Source organism: Drosophila arizonae, chromosome 5, assembly GCF_054131065.1.
Source record: "Drosophila arizonae isolate 15081-1271.41 chromosome 5, UAZ_ARI_1.0, whole genome shotgun sequence".
Classification (NCBI taxonomy): Eukaryota; Metazoa; Arthropoda; class Insecta; order Diptera; family Drosophilidae; genus Drosophila; species Drosophila arizonae.
In genome coordinates, this window is record NC_142925.1 from 10,160,828 (window position 1) to 10,186,415 (window position 25,588).

The 25,588-nt window shown below is 42.3% G+C and overlaps 3 protein-coding genes across 7 annotated transcripts; 1 reads left to right on the forward strand and 2 right to left on the reverse strand.

Annotated features, from left to right (window-relative positions):
• Positions 1 to 79: 79 nt before the first annotated feature.
• Vps13 (vacuolar protein sorting 13C) lies at positions 80 to 15,406 on the forward strand. The gene is made up of 30 exons (XM_018010827.2): positions 80 to 291; positions 727 to 1,076; positions 3,524 to 3,610; positions 3,684 to 3,881; positions 3,948 to 4,307; positions 4,381 to 4,602; positions 4,664 to 4,800; positions 4,863 to 5,097; positions 5,160 to 6,657; positions 6,727 to 7,360; positions 7,425 to 7,580; positions 7,641 to 7,983; positions 8,059 to 8,204; positions 8,277 to 8,523; positions 8,602 to 8,877; positions 8,940 to 9,128; positions 9,217 to 9,326; positions 9,388 to 9,978; positions 10,043 to 10,609; positions 10,677 to 10,835; positions 10,904 to 11,509; positions 11,579 to 11,706; positions 11,781 to 12,623; positions 12,679 to 13,051; positions 13,123 to 13,944; positions 14,009 to 14,109; positions 14,175 to 14,313; positions 14,371 to 14,654; positions 14,719 to 14,857; positions 14,929 to 15,406. The coding sequence occupies exons 2-30, from the start codon at positions 977 to 979 to the stop codon at positions 15,178 to 15,180; spliced, it is 9,942 nt and encodes a 3,313-aa protein (XP_017866316.1). The 5' UTR covers positions 80 to 291; positions 727 to 976; the 3' UTR covers positions 15,181 to 15,406.
• Positions 15,354 to 22,751, reverse strand: blow (PH domain-containing protein blown fuse). 4 transcript variants are annotated; one of them, XM_089470214.1, is made up of 5 exons: positions 22,462 to 22,751; positions 21,004 to 21,231; positions 19,951 to 20,219; positions 17,324 to 17,665; positions 15,354 to 17,230 (listed from the first exon to the last, which is right to left on the reverse strand). In XM_089470214.1, the coding sequence occupies exons 3-5, from the start codon at positions 20,003 to 20,005 to the stop codon at positions 15,504 to 15,506; spliced, it is 2,124 nt and encodes a 707-aa protein (XP_089326340.1). In that variant the 5' UTR covers positions 20,006 to 20,219; positions 21,004 to 21,231; positions 22,462 to 22,751; the 3' UTR covers positions 15,354 to 15,503. The 4 variants fall into 4 exon arrangements, with proteins under 4 accessions (XP_089326340.1, XP_017866333.1, XP_017866335.1 ...); XM_018010844.2 differs by lacking the exon at positions 21,004 to 21,231; XM_018010846.2 differs by lacking the exon at positions 21,004 to 21,231 and having other exon boundaries at positions 22,456 to 22,751.
• A 1,159-nt stretch (positions 22,752 to 23,910) lies between these two features.
• LOC108616198 (uncharacterized) lies at positions 23,911 to 25,588 on the reverse strand. Of its 2 annotated transcripts, none has more exons than XM_089470222.1 (4): positions 25,306 to 25,588; positions 25,085 to 25,178; positions 24,762 to 25,029; positions 23,911 to 24,705 (listed from the first exon to the last, which is right to left on the reverse strand). In XM_089470222.1, exons 2-4 carry the CDS (start codon positions 25,174 to 25,176, stop codon positions 24,265 to 24,267), a joined length of 801 nt encoding a protein of 266 aa, XP_089326348.1. In that variant the 5' UTR covers positions 25,177 to 25,178; positions 25,306 to 25,588; the 3' UTR covers positions 23,911 to 24,264. The 2 variants fall into 2 exon arrangements, with proteins under 2 accessions (XP_089326348.1, XP_017866736.1); XM_018011247.2 differs by having other exon boundaries at positions 25,302 to 25,588.

Consider the following 25,588-nt stretch of genomic DNA (forward strand, 5'->3'; position numbering starts at 1 on the left):
CGACGCGAGCAAAACAAACAAAAAATTATTTAATGTGTGGTCACACTCTTAATAGCATAGGGGAACGAAGAGTCGAAGGAGTGACTGTTAAATAAAGTCTGCTAAAAGTGGGGAGCACGCACATTGCTTTTGCAATGAGAACTTCTGATTGAGTGACTCTCGCGATAATTACCTGAGCTGCCGCCACACAGGCACAGCTGTTAACCGCTCACTTTCAGTTGTAATCGAGCGGCCGTCGGCGTCGCGTGTGTTAAGTTTGTGCGTAGTGGAGAAAATGTTACATAGCACAAGGTAAATTTTCTACGGTGCTATTGTTGTTGCGCTGTGAACCACTTGGCAATTAAAGATAAAGCTTTGTATACGTACATATATGCAAAAAAACAAATAAAGGCTGTGGAGCTGTATGTTTAAGAAAAGTGAATAATATAAGTGAATTCATATCGATTCCAGGAGGGTATTCACACCCATCCATACCAACAATATGTTGTTAATTAACGTAACACTTTGAAAACAGTGCCAAATGTTTTACGCATATTGTGTATTTATTTTGTGTAATGCTTAGCAAATTATTTAAATACAGTGTCTTGTCTACTTTGTTGTTAGCATGTTTTAGTTGATTTTTTCCGTGGATGATTGTTGTTAGTGATGACATCATCAGCAATATCATCGCTGTGTGTGTTTTTTTGTTTGTCTCTCAATTCCATTCTGTTTTGTTCTAATGTTTAGAAAAGGCTAAATTCACACGAAACGGAGAGCGACCAGCCAAACCACGCGTACTCGCACACGCACACCGTTCAAACTTAAATAATAATAAATAAACATAAACGAAAGATTACAAAATCAATCGGCAGCCGCTTTTTAGCTGTTAACAGCTGGTTTCACCTAATTGGAGTTGAAAGGTGTTTGTTGAACACGGCACAGAAACGCCGGCTAGAACAGCAACGACGACGACGACGGCGGCGCCGCCAGCTTCAGGATGGTGTTCGAGGCCATAGTAGCAGATGTGCTCAACAAGGTGCTGGGTGATTACATTGAAAATTTGGATCACAAGCAATTGAAAATTGGCATTTGGGGAGGTAAGTTCACAAAAAATATGTTCCCCAATTGTGTACCTAAAATGCACGCAGTTAACTGTCACGCTATTTGCGCATTTAGCTTAATTTATTATCCACCACCATGCTTTATATATGTATGTATATACATACATATGTGCGCTGGTATGTACATGCATATGTATTGCTTGATCACATCATTTTTTGTCTTTGCTTGCGCGACCTTATCCTTCTGGCTTTGCACAGTGACCCAATTGTTAAATATTTGCATGGGCGTGAGAGTGCCGTGAAAGCGCTCTCCCATGTCTGTTTGCTGCGTCGCTCTTGCTCTCGCATTCACGCTCTCTCTATCACTCTTGCTCTTTGCCCATCTCTATTTGAAGCTGTTGAACTGTTGCTTCCATTGGGAATGCTATTCTCGCGTTTGTATATAGGATCAACAGAAATAATAAAAAGCACAAGAATGACAACAAAAGCTGCGGCTTTCAAGCGGTTTCTACTCTTCTGCAGAGGGCATAACAGTTTCCTCAGACAATTTGCTTTAGCTTTAAGCAGAGATAATAAACGTAGCTATACAATCACAATAAACATGTTACTCTGACAGATAGATCCCTTGTATACATTTTTATATGTATATGTTTTGAATTTACTACTCTGGAATTTACTACGCAAGTAATTATTGATATTGGCATAGGGTATTTAAAAATCATCTTGTCGTTAAATTTTTTATCTCTTCTTTAGCCTGTAGCAGTATAATATTACTTAGGTTTCTTTTTTTTTAAAGAGAAAAAAGGGTGTTTATCAGCTGCCTGCTCAAATTACACGATATGAAATGATAAAAATGCAACGCTTGGGTTTTTCTCATTGTTTAGGCTTTTATATAATAAATGTAAATATGTATATACGCGTATAATCACTTGTATAAAACGCATTAAATACAAGAGTTTATCAAATAATTATTGACTTTTATTATATACATACATATCTTTTAATTTTAATTAAGTCCAATAAAGTCAATGGCTAGCCTTATAAGTATATAGCATGTTTGTCCCGGTAAACGGGTTTCTCGGCGTCTATTTCAGCTTGAATGACAGCTAAACAAAATTTTGAACTTGAACTCGGATGACATAATGCGTAGCTCATGAATAATATCTTTGTTCACTGAGTGCTTTTATTTGAATTTTAACCCATTTCAGGTTATAAAAGCTGCGAATAGTATAGATATAGGATAGATGTAAAAGTCTATTTAGAAGGCTTTTAGAGTATATAGCAAATGGAAATAATTAACATATATTGTTTAACAGGCAAGTCTATTTAATAAAAATATATTTATGAAGTAGCAAATACATTATGGGTGAATATGTATATATATTTATATATATGCATGCTTTTGATGATACTCTATATATGTAGTAAATTTAGTTTAAGCTTAGCTCATTTTGCTTACCTATAACAAATATTAATCATTCCCTGGTTTGTTTACTGAAAATTAGAATACATTTAAATAATTGCCTCTCAATTGTAAATACATATACACATGAACTGATTCATCCAAGGTTTTCGTATCATTACTTCATGTGGGCAAATTCTCATATATGGGCCGCTTACTGATAAGCGACACTTGTGCGCGATAAGAGAGCTATACAGACTCAAAAGAAAAACAATTTTAAATTTACTCTTCGAAAGAGGAGCACCTGGTAGTAAAATGTGTTTATATATAGGTGAACATATTCAAAAAGAAGCACAACTGTCTATAATAAAGTTTGTGATTAAATATAATTTCAAATATCTATTAGAAAAAAGAAAAGATTTTATTCCTTTTAATAAAAATAGGAAACCAATAGAAATATTTCAGTAGCTCCTTCCTTAAAACGGTATTAGCTTACATAATTAATTAATCAGTAAACTCAAAATTTTGGACAATATTCTCTTAACTTCTTATCGATGGCAAGTCTAGTATTTACTGATAATACGAAATAGATTGAATTGTGCTCATATTTCAAAAATTATCAGATTTATGGGTCAATATTACATAGAATATGAGGTAATTTTTCGTCTGATCGTTAACTAAATTGACCTATATTAGGTAATTCAATCAAAAAATTAATATGCGCTATCCGAGGTCAAAAATGTTTTCTTCTTCCATATGGCATTCCGCGCCTAACAAACAATCGAAATTCCAGGCACGCCCAATAGCCAGCCATGTGTGCTTGATATGGCTCGCCATAAATACATATAAATATATACATATATGTATATCTAAACTTTGTATAAATGGTTGGCCATATTTTGTTACCCTAGCATTGCCGGCTTTTGTTTATTTGTTTGCCCAACAATTTTCAAAGCATTTGCTGTAATAAATCAATTTGCTAATAGCGTGCATTAATAAGGTACATAATTTTCAAGTATTGTCTATTTATTTTTACATTAATCTATAAATAAATAATTGAATATATTTTTATATTTTTCAGGCGATGTGGTCTTGACGAATCTGCAAATTCGCAGCAATGCGCTGGATGATATGGATTTGCCCGTTCAGCTAGTCTATGGCTATTTGGGTAAGTTGAAAAAAAGAAAAAAAATAGTTGATGGTAAATGTTTATCTCTTTTTAATGTGTATACTTTGCTTAGGCAAATTGGTGCTGAAAATACCCTGGAAGAATTTATATAGCCAGCCGGTTATAGCCGATATTGATGGTCTCTATGTGCTTGTCACGCCCAACAATAATGTCCGATACAATGCTGAAAAGGAGGAGAAAAAGAATTTGGCTACCAAAATGGCTGCACTGGATGCTCAGGAGGCTGCGATGAAGAAGGAGCTAGAGCCGGGTACGATAAATCTAACATAAATCTATATAAATTATATATCTAATACTATTTCTCATTATCTTGCAGCTGTGCCCAAGGCTGATGCTGGCTTCACGGAAAAGCTGACTGCACAAATTGTGAACAATTTGCAAGTAAAAATTAGCAATGTGCATTTTCGCTATGAGGATTCCACAACGATGGGATCGGCGTTCTCGTTTGGCATAACGCTGCATGAACTGGAACTTTACACAACGGATAATAACTGGGACAAGACCTATATGACGGAGCGTGCACCGGAGGTCTTTAAAATTGCGAATCTCTCCTGCCTCGCTGCCTACATGAACTGCAAGGCTAGGCTTTATGCGTCTGAAGAAAGGGAAAAGCTAGTCGAGACTTTCAAGGATCAAATAGCACGCAAGGACTTCAAGCCCACCAACTACTGTTATGGTAAAAATTCTCTACTTTCCTTTAGTTTTATTTGCAAAAAGTGTCTTACACTCCTTACTTTTATCGCATTCAGTTTTGGGTCCCATTTCCTGCATTACGAAGTTGAAGCTGAACATGAATCCAGAACTGGATGAGCCAGCATTTGAGAAACCCAAAGTTGATCTTAGTCTGGAGATGGAAACCCTCAACGTGGGCTTGACCAATAAACAATTCCAATATCTTATACAGCTGGGCGATGCGATGAATCGTATGCAGCTAGGCTTGCCGTATCGTCAATATCGACCCTATAATATACGTGAGTCATATAGCATTAATAAGCAAAGTCAATTTCTTAAGATATTTTTGTGTACATGTAGCCTATAAGGGTCACGCCAAGGAGTGGTGGAAATTCGCAATTACCGCTGTGCTCGAGTATGATATACGACGTCCGAAGCGCACCTGGACCTGGGACTACATAAAAGATCATCGAGAGCGTTGCAATGACTATGCTGAGGTACGTTTTCTCAACGATAAGCAGCTTGAATCGCAACTAATTATTCTCCTTCTCTCTTGCAGAAATACAAAGAACGTGAGCTCTGCAAAAAGCCAACAAAAACGCTGGAGGAATCGTGTAAGATGCTCGAAGAGAAGTTGGATCTCTTCAATCTGTTGCTCATAAGGCAACGCGTTAACATCGAAATAGTCAAGTACCGCGAGTCAATACCACCTCGGCAAACGAGCTGGCTTGGCAACTGGTGGGGTGGTAATTCGGCCAAGTCGGATGGAGACGAAGGCACCAGTCAAAAATTGGGTAAAACAATAGCCGTAAACCCTATTTTACAATATGTAACATACTCATTTTTTTTTTTATAGTGCGCAAATTCGAGGCTGCTATGACGCCAGAGGAGAAGGCCAAAATGTACAAGGCGATTGGTTACGAGGAGAATATGAAGCCACAGGATGTGCCCATAGAGTATGTGGCTCTCAAAATGAATTTCAAACTAATTGCACTCGAAATGGGCCTATACCAGGAAGTGCAGCTTGACGCCGATCAAAGCAGCGCCCTCGACTATTTCAATTTGCCATCGATAATATTATTGAAGTTCTCTATGGCAACTGCAACGATTTTACAAAGACCGGCTGCCGATGCCATGAGCGTGACAGCGGGCATGAAGTGTTTGCAGATGACAGGTGTAACTCAAAACGATCGCGCGCCCATGCTGATCGAGTCGATAACAACGGATGAGTTCAATTTGCTGGATATATTCTTCGAAACGAATCCAATTGATAAGCAGTGCAATCAACGTGTCAAGGTTGTCGCTCGTCCATTGCAAATCACCTACGACTCGAAGACCATTATGGCTGTTAGCAGTGTTTTCAAGCCGCCGACTGATGTGAATTTGTCGAAATTCGAGGAAACGGCTGCTTCGAAGCTGGTGGACATCAAGGAGCGCTCAGCGACGGGCATGCAGTATGTTATCGATCAGAAATCCATATTGGATGCAGACATATTGCTAATGCCCAACATACTGGTGGTGCCGCATGGCGGCTACTATGTGTCCGATGAGAAAGCTCTGATTGTGCTCAGTATGGGTCAGGTGCATATGACAACCAAGCCACACAGACGCACCTCAGAGCAAGTTAGAGCATTGCACGATGAGGGCGTCGAACAGGAGGACATATTGAAGTCGGTTATGGAAAACTCCTATGACAGATTCATTGTGGAAGTAAATGATGTACAAATACTAGTGGTGCGGCCACATGAACCATGGCAAAGTGTCCTCAATATGGCCGAATCAACGGAATTGCATGTCCTGCTGCCGACGTCGCTTAAGGTGGAGGCCGCATTGTGCGTCTTTGACAATGATCCGCGTTTGCCCAAAATCAAAATTGATATAGTGATGCCGGCGGTGCAGCTCAGCATAACCGAAGATCGTATGCTGGAAGCCATCGACTTGGTCACCAACTTGCCCCTGCCTCAGAGCGATGCCCCAGATTTGGCACCTGTGTTGCGACGCTCACGCAGCTCAATATCGAACTTCATAAATCGTGAAATCAAGAAGCGTACCACTCCAGTGGCCGAAGCAGAGCAAGCACTTCAGGACGAAATAATACAATACACCAATGTCGAGGTAAATTTCTCCCTACAAAAAATTACCCTTAAGCTGATGGAATCGAATAGGCGCTGTGAAACGGATGGCGATACGGAATCGACATATGTAACGCCTGAGTTGGAGATGGTAACAAGCCCCAATGAGCTGTCGATCCTGTCTGACCTTCAACAAGAAATAAATCAGACACTGCTATTTGAAATTCTCCAAGTGGAAACATACATGGCCCAGCGCACCTACGAAACAGTTGCGTCTGTCAAGTAAGTAGCGCCTCTGCAAAAATAAATCAAATGGGTTTTTTATTCCATCACATATTTATGATCTTTCAGATTGGGCAGCATTAATCTCAAGCACTTCGATTGTGTGGACACGTCGGATAATGTCCTGGATATCATCGATACACCTGGATACATCAAAGACGAGAAATATTTACTCACAATCAGCTATACGATGGCCGATAAATTGTCGCCCGAATTTAATACTAAATACAATTCCGTCGAGCAGCTGATGGTGGCCAATTTCGAGGTACTCGACATTGTGCTGCACCAGGAGTGCCTGCAGCGTCTGTTGAAAATGGCCAACGATTTCCAAAAGCGTATGGATGTAATATTATTAAATTTGAAGCCACGCGATCGCTACGCATCCGCGGCCGATGGCGATGGACTAAAGCACAAACTGCAAGCTATTATGGAAGACGCCGAAACAATAGTCACCAGCCAAAAGATGGCCGTGCGCCAGAACAAAGGGAAGAGGAAACTGATTGTGGATACCGTAAAAATGCGTATGATTGCCAATATTGAGGCGATTAGCTTGAAGCTAACCTCTCGCAAGCGTCCACTCTCCCTGATGCAGGTGAAGCACTTCGTGACTAACATAACACTAAAAGACTCGTACACCGAGGTGAACATTGGACTCAAGGATATTGTAATGCTAGATCTCAATCCGAGAACAATACATACGAAAGTGAGTGCAAGCCAACGATTTATATAGAATGTGAGACTAAGCGAGCTTTGAATTACGTTTTCAGATATTGACCATTGTGGGCCAGGATGCCTTCAATTGCCAGGTGGTGCTGTTCAATAAGGAATACACCCGTAACTACAATTCAGATGATATGAAAGTAACGGTGGACATTGGCTGCATGAAGATTGTGTTCCTCAACTGGTTTGTCACCGGCCTACTGGTAGGGCATTATATATTTATCCTCATTATATATCATTCACACTTGTTTTTCTTTCGGTAGAACTTTTCAAGTCACTTCCAAACTGCCCAGGATGCACTCACGAATGCCAGCGCAGCTGCTGCCCAGTCGGCTAAACAAAACGCCATCAATGCCTACGAAAAGGCAACGCGCATGAAACTGAATATTAGAATTAAAGCGCCTGTTATACTGGTGCCGGTGGATTCACAAAGCACAGATGCATTGGCCATTGATTTGGGCTTGCTGGAGATGTCAAATACAACTATCGAGACGCCAGTGCCCAGTGTGGACCAATACGCTGTCATCGATGAGATAAAACTGCAGCTAAAAGATGTCAAAATATCGAAGGTGGTTATATTGGATACAAACGATTCACAGGTCGATGGTGAGTAGGACTCGTCCAGATAATTGATGAATATAGATTTAATAATGATATTTATGTGTTTAATCAATAATATAGATGTGGATGCCGTTCTTGGAATTAAGACCTCAGTTAATATGATGGAACCTATGAGTTTTACGCTAACGGTAACGCGCAATTTATCATTCGCTTGGTACACGGATGTACCAGAGATGAATCTTTCGGGTCACTTAAAGTCTGTTGAGGTAACAAAGAAAGAGCACGCTAAGGATCTATCGACAATCTAATTTATATTTATATATAACGCTCAATTACAGCTAACACTCTACATGGACGACTATGCGCTCATCATGTCTATACTGAACAAAAATTTGAGCGAAGGTCTCGCTGAGTTTCCACCAAAAGAAGTCGAGATAAAGGTTCCACCTTCAACCATCGTTCGACGTACCGGAACAAATGCTGAATCAGGGGCTTCTGTGCACATTTCAGATGACCCACTAAAAGTATGCGAAAGTCTTAAGCTCAACTTTCAGTTTGATGGCGTCATTATAAATTTGATGGAGGGTTCGTAAACCGTAATCTGCTCAAGCTGGGGGAAGCAAAAAGTTAATTAATATTTTTAAATTTACATTACTTATTTAGAGGAAGGCGAAGGATTGGCCTGTTTTGGAATTTACTATTTGTCTGTGAAGGGCACCAAACTGAACAATGGCACGCTCAGTGTATCCGTTGTCCTCTGCAACATACAATTGGATGATACGCGTTCGTCGAACAAAAGCAAAATACGTCAATATCTTAGCTGCAAAAACTGGGATGCGGAGAAGTCCAAGAAGGACAAAATTCTTGAGACCTGCCAGAAGGAGGTATGGAACTACATGGTTGATGTAACGGCAATTATAAAAGAGGACGACGTCTTTGGTAATATGCAATGAGCTCATAATCTAATTACTTAATATAATTATATATATATTTTATTGCAGCTGAAGTACGAGTGCGCAGTTTCGATTTGATCGTTTGCATTGATTTCCTAATGAAGTTGACCTTGTTTCTGACTTTGCCCGATGAACCGGAACTCCGCGAACCAGGCGTGAAGCAAGAGAAAAACCCTTTTAAGGAATCAGCAACAACGGCTCGAGAAAGTGCAAAAAAAACCGTGGATACGCTGTCAGGTATGTGAAGTATAAATTATAAATTATATTATTATAAAGTATAAATGCTCAATTACCCTAATCCTATCTATCTATGTTTTCCATGTAGTGTCCCAAGATACAAGCAAAAAAATGAATCTGATACTTCATATTGATCAGCCGGACATTATATTGGTTGAGAGCCTGGATGATTTGAATACCAATGCAATTATATTTAATGTGAGTTGAAAATGTTCGTTATTGACATTTGACGTTGATTTAATATTTCGAATATCCGCAGGCACAAGCGCATCTCAATTATCGGTCAATTGGCGACAAGCAGATAATCAATGGTGAAATCACAGCGCTTAAGATATATATGTGCTCATTTTTGCCAGAGCGTCGCGATGCGACCCGTCATTATATTTTGCATCCGGCTGTTATCAGTTTGCAGGGCTCCACGCCCGAGTCGGAGGGCCTGCACATAAGTCTTAAGCTCAGTGATATTATCATTAATATCTCGCCGACAACGATTGAGCTGCTTAACAAAGCGATGCTGAGCATTACGAGCGGCGCAGCTGAGAAGGCAGCCATTGATAGAGATGCGACGGACTATTCCAAGATTTGGTATCCAAAACCGTTCCATTCAAACACCTATTGGTTCACAAAAGTGGAGGAGGCCATCGAAGCGAAAGAAATACCGATGTCGCTCCAAAGTGATGCGGAGAAGACCGAGAAATGCGTGATTGAGATGCCCAGCATAACTCTTGTGATTGAATCGGGACAGGGATACTATACGAAGCCTCTCCTTTCACTAGACACACGCATGACGGCCGTCTTTAATAACTGGAGCAGTAATTTTACTGCCCATGGCTCCTTAACACTCAATATGGTAGATGATAGTTTTATTACTCAGTTATTGTATATATTATTAACAAATATTTCATGTCTTGCAGAACTATTACAATCAATTCATGGCCGAGTGGGAGCCGATTATAGAGCTTAACGAGGTTATGGGACGAAATGGCATCAGAGAGTATATACCCTGGGAATTGCAATTCGATATGAGCTTTGAAAAGATGGAAACTGACTTTGATGAGTTACAGGAGGATACAGCAATGAACATTCGCATACATTCCAAGGAGAATCTAGAAATAACGGTTAGCAAAACATGCCTTAGCCTGCTCAGTGAATTGGGCGAGGCCTTTTCGCAGGCCATCGACAAAAAGGGCATCCAAAAGCCAGAGGTTACCGCTCCTTATGTGGTCATCAATGATACGGGCTTTAACATCACACTGAATTTGGAGAACGGTGTCTTTACGCTGCACGAGGTGCATCGTGGCGGCAATCTTACAAGCAACGCTTTGGTTCTGCACGCATCAAACAGCCCAGATGATCAGCTTGTCGATCCAGTCGACATAAAAAGCTGTACGATTTCGCCTGGCGGCAAAGCCTATTTGCAAACCAAGGACATGAGCACGATGTCCGAAAGCCAGATCGACGACTATAATCTCTATGTGACGGTAAATTGCATAACATATACTCACAGCTAGTAATCCTCTGATATGTACGTGGTTTCTTTGTCCACAGCTGGGTGATCTAAGTGATGAACTTGCGCTGCCCGTTAGTAAAGCCGACACGCGCTACTTTCCGCTACCTAACACCGCTCTGCCCGAACAGTGGGCCATTGTCTCCCAGGTCAAGTTGGAGTATGGCACCACCAAAATCAATATCCATGGCGTTTTAAGCGTACGTAACTTCATCAATGAAATTGTCTCAATTCCTTATATATATATATATATGAAATTCTCTTGTAGATCTTGAACCATTTTACGAGACCAATTGTAGTGCATCGACGCCACGACACAGAAAATCGATTCATTCGTGTTGGCGTCGCGAAACCTAATGAGGTTTTCAATGTGCCGCTGCACGCCATCTATGCAAGTGATAAAGAGCTGTACTTTTCAGTGAAGGGCTATCACAGGTCCGTTCAGAGCCTCTCCTGGTATATAAATCCATCAGATATGAACTATGAAAGCCAAGTGCAATGTGAACCCATCGACGCATTCGAGCCGCTCAACATGAATTTTCAGCGACGCAAGCATGAGATTTTCTTCGAGAACACCAACAAGTATCGACTGCGAAGTGCCCATTATATGGTTCACATACGTCCTCCACTATCCCTGCGAAATTGTTTGCCCATTGACATCAAAGTCTCTGTGGCTGGCTGTTTGGGTCGCCAAATTAACGCCGACTCTGCAGCTCGCGGATCGACAGGGAATTCTGACGTAGAAGAGCGTTACGAGAAGCAGGACTTTTTAGATTTTGGCGAAAAGGAGGTGAATCCCGGGAATATCCTGCATTTGCCCACGGTTCGTATGACCGCAAACGGCAAAGAAGCAAAGAGTGTGCTAGTTATACGTGTAAGTAGTCTAATCTAGATCTAGAAATCCACAAATATGTTTATAATTATTTGCGTATTTGCTTAATAGCTTTTGCAATATCTGGAGAAGGATTGGTCCCATGCCTCTGAAATTCCCAATCCCAGTGATGACGTAACCGTATGGACATTTTCCTCATATGATTCAGATGTTAAAATGGAAATGGATCTATTTGTGCGGTAATTATTCTCGTCTTTAATTTCATCATATTTAAATAACCAAATACAAATACTATTGAAATTGACCATTGCAGCTGTAGCAAAATATCTGGCAAAATTATACTCACCCTGTATAGCCCGTACTGGATGATCAATAAGACGGGCAAGATGCTTACCTACAAATCGGATTTGTCATCTGTGGAAATGCTGTATCATCCGCCCGAGTATTCCGGCCCCATACTGTTAGCCTTCCGCGATAAGATGTTCTTCGACAAGAAGAAGGCAGCGATCCGCATCGAGAGTGGGGAGTGGAGTGAGAAGATTCCATTGGACGTGGCGGGCTCGATTGGTGGCGTTACCTGTACTGCAAACAATCAGAAATTCCAAATCGGCGTACACAATCATTTGACAAACAATTCGCTGACCAAACAGATCACGTTCATACCGTTCTACATAGTGCACAATAAATGCCGCCATACGATCGAATTGCAAGAGCTGAATCGACCCGGCGATCCTTGGCTATCTGTCGAAGAGCTCGAGTATAAACCACTGTGGCCCAAGAGCGAGACACATCGTAAGCTGATTCTGCGCGTAGGTCAACAGGTGACGCCAGCGTTTGACTACACCGAGGCGACCTGTACGCTGCTCAAGCTGACCAACAGTCCCTACGGCGGCGTCAATGTGGATGTGCAGTCCACAGAGGGCGGCGTCTACTTGACATTCACCGAATACCAGCCGTCGGAGGCACCCGGCCTGATCATCAATCACACCACCAAGGATCTGATCTACTATGAGAAGAACACCGAAATAATTAACACCCTGAAGCCGAAGCAATGTGTCCTATTTGCCTGGGACGATCCGACGGGTCCTAAAATTTTGGTATTTGGCAAGGATAAACAGGAGACCGATCTGAAACGCGACGAGATCGATACGGTTACGTAAGTGGAATGCAAATGCGAGGTTGTGCTATGTTTTGCTAATTGCTTCTTACAGTCTGCAGAACGACAGCAAAGCCTACTGGGTGTCCTTCCTTTATGGCATGCAGCGTGTCCTGTTGGTCACCGAAGTTGAGGCGGTCGCCAAGCGAACGGAGACCACTGCAGCACTGCAGACCATAACGCGTAGCATTGATTTGCATATACATGGCATCGGCATCTCGGTGGTTAACAATGAGGCTGCCCTGGACATACTCTATTTGGGCATTACCAGTTCGGGCATAGTGTGGGAGTCAAGAAAGCCGAACAAGAAACGTTTCAAGGAGATGACCATACACGATTCAGAGCTGATTGAAGCCGAGTATCAGCGCTATCTGGTGGACAAGTCCGTCAAGGAGGTCAAGACATATCTGCTGAATAACAAATTTCCGGTGCGTATACGAAATGGATAACTCCATACATATACAGACATTTCTTTATACACACTATAAACGATTTGCAGCTGGACTTCAACACAATGACGATCACGAAGCACATTGCACGGCGTTTGCGTCGCAACTTTTATCCAGCTATTTGGGTGTCGCTCAGGTCATCTCCGTTCCAGAATCAATTGCATGTGAAAATTAATCGCATACAGGTGGACAATCAATTAATTGATCCCATATTCAATGTGGTGTTGGCACCGATCGCTCCGCCAAAGAGTGTGGCCACAACCACATCGATGAAGCCGTTCATCGAATGCAGCATAGTGCAGCGCGTGATACCCAATTCGGAAGTGAAGCAGTACAAGTATGCATCCATCTTGATCCAGGAGTTCCACTTTAAGGTGGACATTGTGTTTCTAACGGCCATTGCGGAGATGTTCTCGACTGAAGTGACCGATGAGCAAGCGGCCAAGCTGTTCCGCAGCGATGTGGACTCCATTGAGTTGCCATTGTCCACGTTCTTCGAGGAGCACTCGCAGCAGGAGCAGAAGAATTACTATGATAACCTGCATTTGGGTCCACTGAAGATTCATGTTAGCTTCTCCATGGCTGGCGCCGATGCAATCTCACTGCCTGGCTTCCTCGGTACACTGGTCCAAGGTGTGGGCGTAACGCTAACGGATGTCAATGATGTCGTCTTCCGTTTGGCCTTCTTCGAGCGCGAATTTCAGTTCTTTACCCAACATCAACTCGTCAACGAGGTGACGTCTCACTATAAGGGCCAGGCACTGAAACAGCTCTATGTTTTGGCTCTGGGTCTGGATGTACTGGGGAATCCATACGGTTTGGTCGTGGGTCTTAAGAAAGGTGTTGAGGACTTGTTCTACGAACCTTTCCAGGTGAGCAAAATGCTAACCAAAAGTTAAGCCTTGACTATTTTAAGCTACCTAATCATGTTTGCAGGGCGCCATCCAAGGACCTGGCGAATTTGCTGAGGGTCTGGTGCTGGGCGTCAAGTCGCTCTTTGGCCACACCGTGGGCGGTGCTGCGGGCGCTATGTCCAAGTAAGTTGTTACTAGTGGAGTCATATAGCCAGCATCAGTTAATTAATTCATCTTCCTTCCACTAGAATCACTGGCGCCATGGGCAAAGGTCTAGCTGCCTTGACCTTTGATGAAAAATACCAAAAGAAACGTCGAAGGGGCATGCACAACAAACCAAAGAATTTCCATGAGGGGCTCGCACGCAGCGGCAAGGGTCTGGTCATGGTGAGAACTCAGCCGGCACAGCAATTGCAACTTGAACTAATCTTTTTGTACTCGCAGGGCTTTTATGATGGCGTGACGGGTGTGGTTACTAAGCCCGTTGCTGGCGCACGCGACGAGGGCGTGGAGGGCTTCTTCAAGGGCCTGGGCAAGGGCGCCATCGGCCTGGTGGCGCGACCAACGGCTGGTGTTGTGGACTTTGCCAGCGGCAGCTTTGAGGCAGTCAAACGCGCCACCGTGGGCATCGATGATGCCAGACGCCTGCGACCGACACGCTTCCTACATTACGACTATGTGCTGCGTCCCTATTGCTACAGCGAAGCTCTAGGCAACAAGATACTAAAGTAGGATTCACAACAATATTCCCATGTATATGTCATATATTAATCGTATTTGTTGCTTTGGCAGGGAGGTGGACAAAGGCAAGTATGCGGAAACGGACAATTTTGTGCACTGCGAGGAGATTGTGCGCCGAGCCGAGTACCTTTTAATAACCAATCATCGAATGATCTATGCGCAGCGCAACGATATGTTTGGTGTCTGGAATGTGAGTGAAGCGTGGCCTATTTCCATATGCATTTATATAATATTTATTCTCTTCTCTCTTCGGCTGCTCAGTCCTTGTGGTCGTATCAGTGGGAGGAAGTGGACAGTTTTGTGAACAATGGCCGCGGCATGCAGTTCAAGGTGATCAGCCGCGAAAGCAAAGGCATAATGGGTCTCTTCTCACCGAAGGAATCGAACACCAAAATCGTATTGGTGCCCGACGAACGGAAACGCGAAGCTCTGTTGGCTGTAGTTGAATCTCAAATGCGTGCAGGCACTCAGCTACGTATGCCCACCTCACGCTACTCGACGCGTATTATATAGTAAAGCGGGACTGCTCCAACGATATAGCATTAACTACCTCGCGCTATTTCAAGCAATTCTGCACACTCTGACATGCACTCTCAGACACACTCACACTTAAATGCATAAATACCGCCTCTAATATACATATATAATATATATATATATATATATATACCAATGTATATATCCAATTTATGTTTTGATATTAAAATTTTATGTCAATGAGAAAGGATAAACATGAAAAGTATGTGTTTTATCGCTAGCCTAACTCTTTATAAATCTGTGCTATATATATATATATATATTTCTATATCAATGATGATAATCCAGGATGCGACGTCCTACACTTTTTTGAGATAGCTGCTCGGCGGCGTAGCCAGCGGCATTATTGGCTCATAGTTGTTGCAGTTGTCGCTCTCGCAGAAGGACGTCAGGGAGGCCAGCGCATTGGCCGCCAATGCCTCCACGCTGAACATGGTCGACAGATGGCCGCTGCTCTCGAACTGATTGATGATCATGTTCACCTTGCTCTTGGCCTCCGCTTTCAGGCAGGGCGATGTTGAATTGCTGCTCTGCTGGTGCTGCTGATGCTGCTGCTGTTGATACTGTTGCAGATCGTTGGGCGCTCCATCGTAGCTGCCATCGCACATATCCAATCCATTGAGCAGATTCTCCTTTTCGCTCTGCTTGCACTTGGCGTTGGCCGGTATGCTGGTGGGGCTGCTCGTTCCACCGCCCGTCGAGCGGGAATTCTGAGTCGAGCTGGTCTTGTTGAGGCGACTGAGAAACCAGTTGCGTGCCAGCTTGTCGCAATCCTTGCCGGGCGTCTTCTGTGGACTCGTCGGGGGCGTCTGCGTTGCCTTGCGCTGCTTCTTTTGGTCCTTGAGTGTGGCCGGACTGCAGCTGCTGCAGTTGCTGCTGCCGCTGGTTAGGGAGAGCAGTTCCGGTTCGCTGTTGGGGTTGCCGCACGAGTAGCTCTTCTTGACAGCCTTCTTCAAGCGCTCCGGACTCGTCAGCTGACTAGAGAGCTCGCTGTGCACCGTCTTGACCTTGGCCTGGAAGTCTAGCGCCAAATTGCCATGCAGACTGGATGGCTGTGGCTGCGCCTTGAGCTCGACACCAGCACCAGCACCGCCAGCACCACTACCACTTGCAATAGCACCACCATTGAGCAGCTCAGCTGTTTCCACCTCACCGCCAGCTGGCTCCTCGTCCATGACCAGCGGCTGGGGCGGGCACTTTGGTATGTCGTATTCGAAACGTTTGGCCAATGCACTCGGACTGTTGCACTTTTCGGGCAGGCGTGGCGGTGTCAGCGCCTCCCCAAAGTTATATATGGGCGACGGCTCCTCGTAGATGCTGTCGCTGTTGGTGGCCGTTGTCGTTGCCGAGGCCGTAAAGTTGAGTCGCTTCATGACCGGCGGCGTGGGCAGTTTCCGTAAGGACTTAAGCGTTGCCTGGGCAACGGCCTCGCCCCGTATGGCCGCCTCAATGGCGTGTATCCACTCTTTGGCATCGACCTCGTTGTTCGCCTGATAGACGAACTTCTTGCTCGGATCAGCGGTGGTGATTTGAAAGCAAACCTCACGCCGTTTGCCCTCTCCAAAATGCTCAATCTCAATGGCCGAGCTCTTCAGATAGAGGCTGCTGCTCGGCCGACAAGACGTCGGACCATCCGCATAGCACAGCATCCAATCATTCAGGATGCCGCAGTAGTATTTCTTGGTCTGATCGAAGAACAGGCGTTTCTCGATGCGCTGCAATTGGCCGAATTTGATGGAGCGATGCAAGGCCAGGTGCCCAGCGGGCAGATCAGCGTAGGGGCAATTGATGAACAGTTCGTGCGCGAAAACTTGCTGGGTTTCCTCTTCTCCTGGATTTTGGCAAATGTCATAGATCTGCTGGTCCTGTTGCTGTTGCTCCTGCTGCTGCTGCTGGTGCTGCTGTGAATGCTGTGAATGAGGATGCTGCTCCAATTCCAAATGCTGATTGCTAGAGCAACGAAAGGTTTTATCACTGTTCAACGATTGACTGCTGCTCAGATCGATGTACTCCCTCGAGGCGGACACTGCAATTAAAGTCAATTACTTGCATGCTGGCTAATAGATAACTACCACAGTCTGTAGACTCTATAGCTATCTAACTCTGCTTTGGCACTCACGCGAAGTCTTGGAGGCTGCAATTGGCGTTGCAATTGCTGCTGCTGTTGATGTTGAGGACATCATCTCCAGATAGCAACCGGTCTCGGCGCCCACTTCGCTGCAGCCATTCGATTTAATGGATGCTGTTGTGGCTGTGGCATCTCTTGCTGATGTTGTTGGTGCTGTTGCTGCTGCTGCTGCTGCTGCTGTTGTTGCCGCCTGATCGTCTGCATAGCTGGCCAGCAGCTGGTCACAGCGCTGCAGCAACTCCTGCGTCTGCTCCGCTGCCGTCACATGAAACAGATTCGAAGTATTCTCATACTCTGATGTCGCTAGCGAGGCACGAAAGTGAGCACGCACATCTGCAAGAAGACGTAGAAGTTGAAGACGAAGAGGAAGAAGTTGTACAAGAGGAGCATCTAGAAATGGGTAATGTTAACTGAAAGCTAAATAAGGCGAACGCATTCAATTTAATACGCTCCATTGAACTAAATGGCATTCAATTGCCTCAAATGCTCAGCGAGGGGTTAAGCAACTCATATGAGTCATACTTATGTACATATGTACCTACATATATATGGCATATCAGATATGAACTTATAGTAGTGTATGCCTATGACCTCATATGAAGAGCCTAAAGAGTCAACTGCGAGTTGACCGCAAGCAATTAAAAGCAATTTCACTGGGCGGCAGAGAAAACAAAAACAATAAAATAAGAAATTAAAACTGAGAAAATAATAAAAGCAAAACAATCCAGTTTCCCTAGTGGCTACCTTCTCATGCTGCTTAAGTAGGTTTAACGGTAAACATTGACAACACAGCTACTACAACTAAAACAAACTAAAACAAAAATCGCCAGAAATCTTGTTAAAATTGAAAAACACGCAAAGAAATGGCCCAGACAAACGTAATTAGTATCAAATGACTTAAATGAAATAGCAACAACAACTACAACGAATGCCAATTACACTTTCACAATTCAGATAAATAGCGAATTATTTTATATATAATTATTTTGAGGTTACTTTTCCATATTTTGCTTAAATTAAATTTCATTTAAAGATAAAACCAAATTTTTACACAAATTTAGAATTTAGTTTTTATTTTTTAGATTTCAAAGAAACCAAAGGCCGACTTAGTTATCAATAAAAATTGTTGTGTAAAGAATATGATAACGTATGTATTTATATAAGACCGCGACATATTGTGCCACAGAATCGTTATACCCTGTCAGACCAGCATTAAAGCTTGCAGACTTAACTGCCGACGCGTTAAGAGAAGGGCTTTAAGCAAAAGCTACATACATATACAGTATACATATATACATATATATTATACATATAAATATGTATGCCTAAAAGAACCAGCGAAAGAGTGGCCAAAAAACGCGCCGAAAAATGAGTTTTAATATAATAAAATTTGTACAATGTACAAAAGTTGAAGCATGAAAAGAACAAAGCGCATTAAGCTCGCAGTCAAGTTAAGAGCCAAAGACTTTGCCTCAGTCTACGCCTCGGTCTCAGCCTCAGCCACAGCCACAGCCACAGCCTCAGCATCCATCTCTCTTCTCTTGTTCTTCTCAGCTCCAGATCGTAGACGGTCCATGGCATGAGTCAATATATATGTATATAAACTATATTGTATCTGAGGGTTATTAATGTTTCGCTGTACAAGAAAATTATACGGCCGCAGGGCGAGTCGAGGCACATGAACATTTCTACAAGTAGTTTGGACTCTCAAGTTTGTTTACTTGTGGTTGTTGTTGTTGTTCTGTGTTGGGCTTAATTAACAATGCCGTCTAAATTATCTAGATAAATATGCGGTTAATGCGTAACTACTTTAATATTCTCTTTAGCTGTACACATAATTGTTTAATAATGTTGTTTTAATACCCTGCACTTATAAAACTGCGCTAAACGTGGTTTAATAAACGCTCAAGAGCGACATCTGCTAGGGCATTAAGCACAAATGTGGTTGAAGAAGATGGAGATGAAGAGGATCTGGAGGTTGAGTCTATTCGAGAGGCTCGTTAGGGTCGATGAGTTACGAATTATGGAAAGGGGGCGAGAGGGAGTTAAAGATGGCCAAAAATACAGAAACCAGAAGCTAATGTGGGGGAGATAGAGATGGAGGGAAATCGAGGAAGAGAGAGAGAAAGGCAGCCAGTCAGAGAAATAAAGAGAGAAACCATTTATCAAGCTCTACAAAGATAATTAACAAATAATATAGGGAATCTTCTACATATTTCAAATATTAAAGAATTTTAACTCAATTATTTTTATTTGCTACCTCATTCTAACAATATTGTGATGTATTCTATTCATTAAATATTTAATTAATTTGTAATATATTTTTGTAAAATATGTATTACTATATTTCTATTATGCACAAGGGTCTCCAGAGATAGGCACTTTCTAATAAGATCGACACCTAGCTATACCTAATTTATATTATAAACAAATACTGTAACTTATTCAAATAATAAATAACAGCTTTAGCACTTAATACTCAAACTTCAAGGCATAACCGAATCACGCATGCCCTGCAACGGACTCTCATACCCATGCATATGCAAATTTATGTATAGCCATTTAATATGCACATTTAAATAACTATTAACTATTTTGTTTAGCTGCTATTGACTTACCCAGTAAAAATTGTTGAATTTCAATGCGTTTTGAGGCTTTTGAGTCGATATCCATGATTAATCATAAAACGCGTTAATTCAAAGCGTTCCGTGTTAATGTTTGTTTATATGGCTTTTTGTAGATCGTTTGATTTTGGATTTGTATATGTTTTATTATTTTTTTTATTGTTGATTTTTGTTGTTGCTGTTTTTGTTAGCAATTAACAGTTGTCTGTGAAAATAAAGTAGCTCACAGTTCTTCTTAAATCACATGCAATGCGAAGCACTCTCTATAAAAATTGCAGTAAATATTAAAAAATGAATATTATTAACAATTTCACTTGCTCAGCGCGTTTCTCGAGGGAATACAAAAAATAATTAAACTCATTTCGAAATGAGTGAGCAGAAATAAATAAATGAAGTTACAAGCAATTCTGTCTCCCACAGAGAGAACAGAAATCAATCCATGCTATGGTCCGTTCAGAGTTTATAAATAGATCAGTTCAGAGAGATCAGTTTAACAAGATCTAGAATAATCAGATTCTGTGCTCAATGCTAGCTTCAAATGATACCCTGCATTAAATGTGGCTACACTTATGGGCAGTGACTGACTTCCTGTCCCTCTACCTGCCTGTCTGCCTCTCTATCAAAATTTTAGTCAATTGCCTGTAGGATTCATTTGCAAGACAATGCCAGCTGTTCACCATATTTGGTGTCTGCTGTAGGCTATGCTTCTTGATTTTTAAACAAGAACTTTTGTAATGGGTATCTGTGTGGGGTTCATTGACTCTGATCAACTTATGCTAAGTAAATATGCTTCCGTTTAAACAAAGAATCAGATTGTGGAATTGTGGCTCATGTGATAACTGTAATATGCCATCTGATAGCTGCTGAATTGAATCGTGTCTATGTATATGTTTATTAATATAATTTTTCTAGATGTGCATTTTGTAAAGATATAATTTATTATCTTTGAGATTTTTAAAATATTTTAGTGTTCTTTAAAAATGAATTTTCTACATTATATTTGTAATAATCAGATATTTGCTGGTTAGATATATGTCTGTGTAATACCTGTATAATAATCTTGTTAAGCTATAGGCATGAGCTCAGTTCTGGAAGCAAATTCTTTTCAAGCTTTTCGATTACTACTAGTTTGCTTAGTCTAGTATCTATTGGATAGATCGTTTCGTTGCATTCCAAAATATTATATATAGTTTTTTTATTTTTTTATTTTGTGTATTGTCTGTTTTGTTTTCGTGGTTTTGTTGCTTTTATTTGGTTGCACGCTTCGCTTGGCGCCTGTGGAAAATCAACGCGGCGTTGATGACGTTATATTTTTTTTTTTGTTCATCATTAGCTCTATACGAATTTATATATTGCATATGTATAGGAATATATATGTATATGTATATTTGGTACGCTCTGTGACTGCAGTCAACCTATAACTGTGTGTGTTTATACATATGTGTCATTAAATGTTATTACGAAATGGCTTTGGGCTGATTTTCATAATGCGATACTTAGTTTATGCAGCGCCGCTTAGCACCTGGGCATGGGCTGAGGGGGTAGAGGCACAATGGTAGGGGTTGGTGTGTGTGTGTGTGTGTCTGCCTCTAGGTTATACAGACATGTCTGTCGTCTGAGCGTCTGTTCTGCGGTTTATTTGTCTGCTTGTTTGTGTCGCCTTTTGTGGTTAAAAGTAGGAATAGATTGTGTACACAGAGAGATTGCTAGAGAGCTAGAGGGAGAGCCAGAGAGGGAGGGGGAGAGTGGGAGCGAGTCTTGTGGGGGTCTAGTGACTGCTGCTACTTGGCAAATGTTTTATGTAGCCAAGCTGAGTCTGGTCTCTGGCCCAACCTTTTTAATTGTGACTCATCCGCAAGAAAAAAAATAAATAAAAATAAGGCAACGCGTGTCGTTGGCCATAAAAAAAGAGATATATGCATATGAGAAAGAAGTATGGAATATGTTAGCATTTCTCCGTTAGAACTTTTACTTTTTTCTCTTTCCCTCTTTCTGTTCATGGCACATAAAAGAAATTAGTTTGGCAAATGTTATTCGATTTGCTTTATTTGATATCTTTTCTTTTCTGCACTGAGCCATAAACAATTTCTATCGCTAATTAACACTTGCAGTTGAACATATTGAATTTCTGTTTACTGTATTTTCTCTTCTGGCTCAGGTTCTGGTTCTGCTTAAGTTATTTTTCAATGTAAATATTTGATTTGAGGCTTCGGCATTTGGAATTGTTTAGATTATATGGCTACAGCGCAGGCGTGTCAGCTGCGCCGCAGTCGCTGCGCTGCGCTGCGCTGCTGCCTGTCTGTCTGCATTTCCGGTCATTTATCAAAATGCAAACTGCATTTCCTGCGCTGCAGTCTTCAAATTCAAATTGAAAATCAACTTTGGTATTCGATTTGTTATTTCTCTCGCCCCTTTCTTTTTTATTTTTTGATTTATGCTTGTAAATTTCGCATCCGGTTTTTCACTTGATTCTTTGTCACACTGCGCCTTTGTTTTTACCCATACACTTTGCTCTTGCTCTTTGCGTTGACGTTGACGTTAGCGTCGACGCCGGCGTTGACACCTTTTCTGCTTAAGCTTAACAACAACAGCTTTTCTGTAACAGCGCTCTCCGTAGAACCAATGCGAACGCAGACGCAGTCGCTTTTCATTGCGAATACGTTTGTGTGCGAGCGAGCGAGATGGCGCGACCGCAAGCAATTGAGCGCTTTGCGCGCACTATGCGAATTTTAAAGCGCGACTCTGTGTGCGCGGCCGTGAATCACACGAACGCAACTGACTGAAAAGCAACAGCAGCGCAGCCAAATGACTAGAGCGGCTGCCGCTCTGTTGGCTTCCCCACCATATGTACGTGGGGGAGCCGAAGCCGAAGCCGATGCCGAAGAGCAAGCCGAAGCCGCACGCACGAACAGCCAAACAGGCACACACGAAGCCGATGCCTGTTGCTGTTGGAGCTGTAGTTGTTCTTGTTGCTGCTCACTTTCTTTGTAGAACGCAGAGTTTTAATACTCAGCAGGCAGTGCACAGGGAAGTGAGCGGATAGCCTTATATGTCAGTGCAAGTGTATGTCAGAGGGGGAGGGAGACAGGTAATGAGCATCGACAGCCGAAAGACAGTAATGTACATATGTAAATGATTGTGTCGATGTAGTTGCGGGCTCAGCTAACATTGTATGTTCTAATATATTGTAGTAGTCTACAGGGTATCGTCAGGTCGACTACTACCAGTTGCGGTAGGTAGTTTTGTTTTTATTTTTGGGGGAAACGACAAAGTGAGTTTTGTTGCATAAAACTGAAAATGTAAATTTAAATGCAAGCGTTTTTGGCCATTTGAGAATCGACGTTGCCGTCTTGGCCAATTTTGGCCAAGCAAACAGGCTCGCCAACCCATAAGAAACCGACTAAAACAACAACACACAAACCAGAAATCTTCTAAGAAATTGCCAGCCAAAAAAAGAAGTAAATAAAAAAGAATGAGCAGTGGCAGATGTTATTAGAAATCGGAGCCCGGCTTAAAAGCCCAGCTCCAGGATGTGTGTGCCTGTGTGCGTGTGTTGCAGATAAACAGACAGCTAAAGATAGAGATACATATACATATGAAGAGATAGAGATACAACTACATCTGCTGCAGCTACGGCTCCATCTAGCTGGTGCCCTGAAGGACGTGCTGCACAGGTAAACAACTCAATTTTTAATTAAATGTTGCTTGAAATAAATTAAAAGAATTGGATAACCTTGGACTGGGCCGCCACTCGATAGCCAAGTGCGTGACTACGTGTGTGCGTGCAGGGCCGAAACGGACAGGTTCCCAGATATATAGCAGAAGCGAAACGGCCAGCTCCAAGCCGGTTGCAACAATCAGTGCCACTGATTCATGCCACAATGCTCGCTCTTGTTCCATACACGTATTTTGCTAATGCTTAATTACAAGTCTTTTCATTCAAAAACAACCAGATTTTTTACTTTATGCGACGTTTTTACTTGGGGAAACACGAGCACGCGTTTCTGATGCGTTTTTCTGGCGGTTTCAGCCGCGAGCAAGTTAAGCTGCGCTGCCAACAGAGGAGCGCTTTTTTTTTACGTTTTTGTTTATTGTTGCTAATTATCAGCTTATACAAATAACTTGTTGCTTGTACTTTACGAGGAGTTTTTTCTATTTGACAAACGTTTGCTTGCGGCTTTAAAGCGTTTTTAAACGCGCTACGGTGTTTTCTTCCTGCTTTCGCGAACTACACGCATTTTAACTAACACTTAATGAACAACTCTAGTCATTCAAAATAACCAATTTCTTCTACTGAAAACAAAATCTTTACTTAAGAAACGCTTGTAGGCGATTTTGCTGCGTTCTACTGGCGTTTTGTGACGCGTGCGTTTTAAGCTGCGCTGCCAACTGCAGCAGTGCGTTTTGTTTTTGTGTCTTCGATTGCACTTTTTGCACGGGCGTTGGCGTTGTTTTCGTTTGCTGCTGTTGTTGCTTCTTCTTCTTTTTGTTCTTTTGTTTGTTGCTTTGAGAATTCGCTGTTGTTGTTGTTGATTGCTTCGCTACAGTTGCTGTTGTTTGTTTCTGCTGTATTGACATTTTTAGCTTTAGCCCCGCATTGATGTCTTTATTTTTATGTTGTTTGTTCCTCACTGTTGTTGTTGTTGTAGTTGTTGCTGCTGCTGCTTGCATTGTTTTAGCTTTGTCGCGTTTCTTTGGTTTTTCCAGCGGCAACATTGTCTTATGTTGGCAAAGCTCGCACTGCACCGCCTGCAAAAGTGATTTATGATAAGTTGACATTAGGATAAAGGATTTATGCTGCTAACCATTTTGCTGGCCATGCACTTCTTCAGCCATTTGGCTCTTTTTCTGGCCCCAGTGCTGAGGCCTCCACGCTGCTGCTTGGCCTTGACCGTGTCCAGCTGGGCAATCAACCTGCGTCGCTTGGCATTGCTGGCCAAGCGCTGCGGCTGCAGATGCAACTTGTACTGGCCATCGCTCCACTGGCTGCCGCAACGGGCGCACATGCGAGCGGGTCCGATGTTCTCCTCTGGTAACTGGACATTGTGGCGGGCTAACTTGCGACTTGTATTGCTGTGGAAACAAAGGTTTACTATAATCATCATTACTATTAAATCATCTGCCTTACATATAGTATGATTTGAGCAAGCGTTCGGTGTGGGTTTCTACGCTGAGCTCTTTGGCACAGTTCCACAAGTGGTTTACTGTTTGCTCGGTCATTTCTGAAAAGGGAATCATTTAGCATTTTTATAGCCAGAACTGGCAGCACTGACAGCAACGCACGTTGCACAAGTGTCTGAACTACTCTTGTGCAGCACATAAGCCACAAACCATTCGCACATTACCTACGTTTGCACCAATATTATATAATTAAATGCATATGTTTATTTATCCAATTGGCTTAAGTATTCATTAAATTATTATTATCAACATTTAAATGTCCATCAGCCTCTCGCGTTTTGTTTTGGTGCTGCCACTTAAAAACATCGCATGGAGCTGCCACTCATAAAACTTATCGATGACAACAGAGCACCTTATGTTAAAGATGCATAGCTGTAGATGTCAGATGACTGTTAAATTTAAAAGCATCAACTGTGCATTTATTGCTGTAGCTTGTTCGTAGCTGTTAAAT

Coding starts and splice junctions, on each gene's coding strand:
- LOC108616198 (XM_089470222.1), bottom strand. CDS start 25,176: ATGACCGAGCAAACAGTAAACCACTTGTGGAACTGTGCCAAAGAGCTC. Junction 25,030..25,084: donor TTGCTCAAATCATACTATAT/GTAAGGCAGATG, acceptor TTGTTTCCACAG/CAATACAAGTCGCAAGTTAG. Junction 24,706..24,761: donor AGTGCATGGCCAGCAAAATG/GTTAGCAGCATA, acceptor TCACTTTTGCAG/GCGGTGCAGTGCGAGCTTTG.
- Vps13 (XM_018010827.2), top strand. CDS start 977: ATGGTGTTCGAGGCCATAGTAGCAGATGTGCTCAACAAGGTGCTGGGT. Junction 7,581..7,640: donor GGTTTGTCACCGGCCTACTG/GTAGGGCATTAT, acceptor TTCTTTCGGTAG/AACTTTTCAAGTCACTTCCA. Junction 9,979..10,042: donor GCTCCTTAACACTCAATATG/GTAGATGATAGT, acceptor CATGTCTTGCAG/AACTATTACAATCAATTCAT.
- blow (XM_018010844.2), bottom strand. CDS start 20,005: ATGGATATCGACTCAAAAGCCTCAAAACGCATTGAAATTCAACAATTT. Junction 17,666..19,950: donor AATTCAACAATTTTTACTGG/GTAAGTCAATAG, acceptor GTCTTCTTGCAG/ATGTGCGTGCTCACTTTCGT. Junction 17,231..17,323: donor TGCAGCCTCCAAGACTTCGC/GTGAGTGCCAAA, acceptor CTTTAATTGCAG/TGTCCGCCTCGAGGGAGTAC.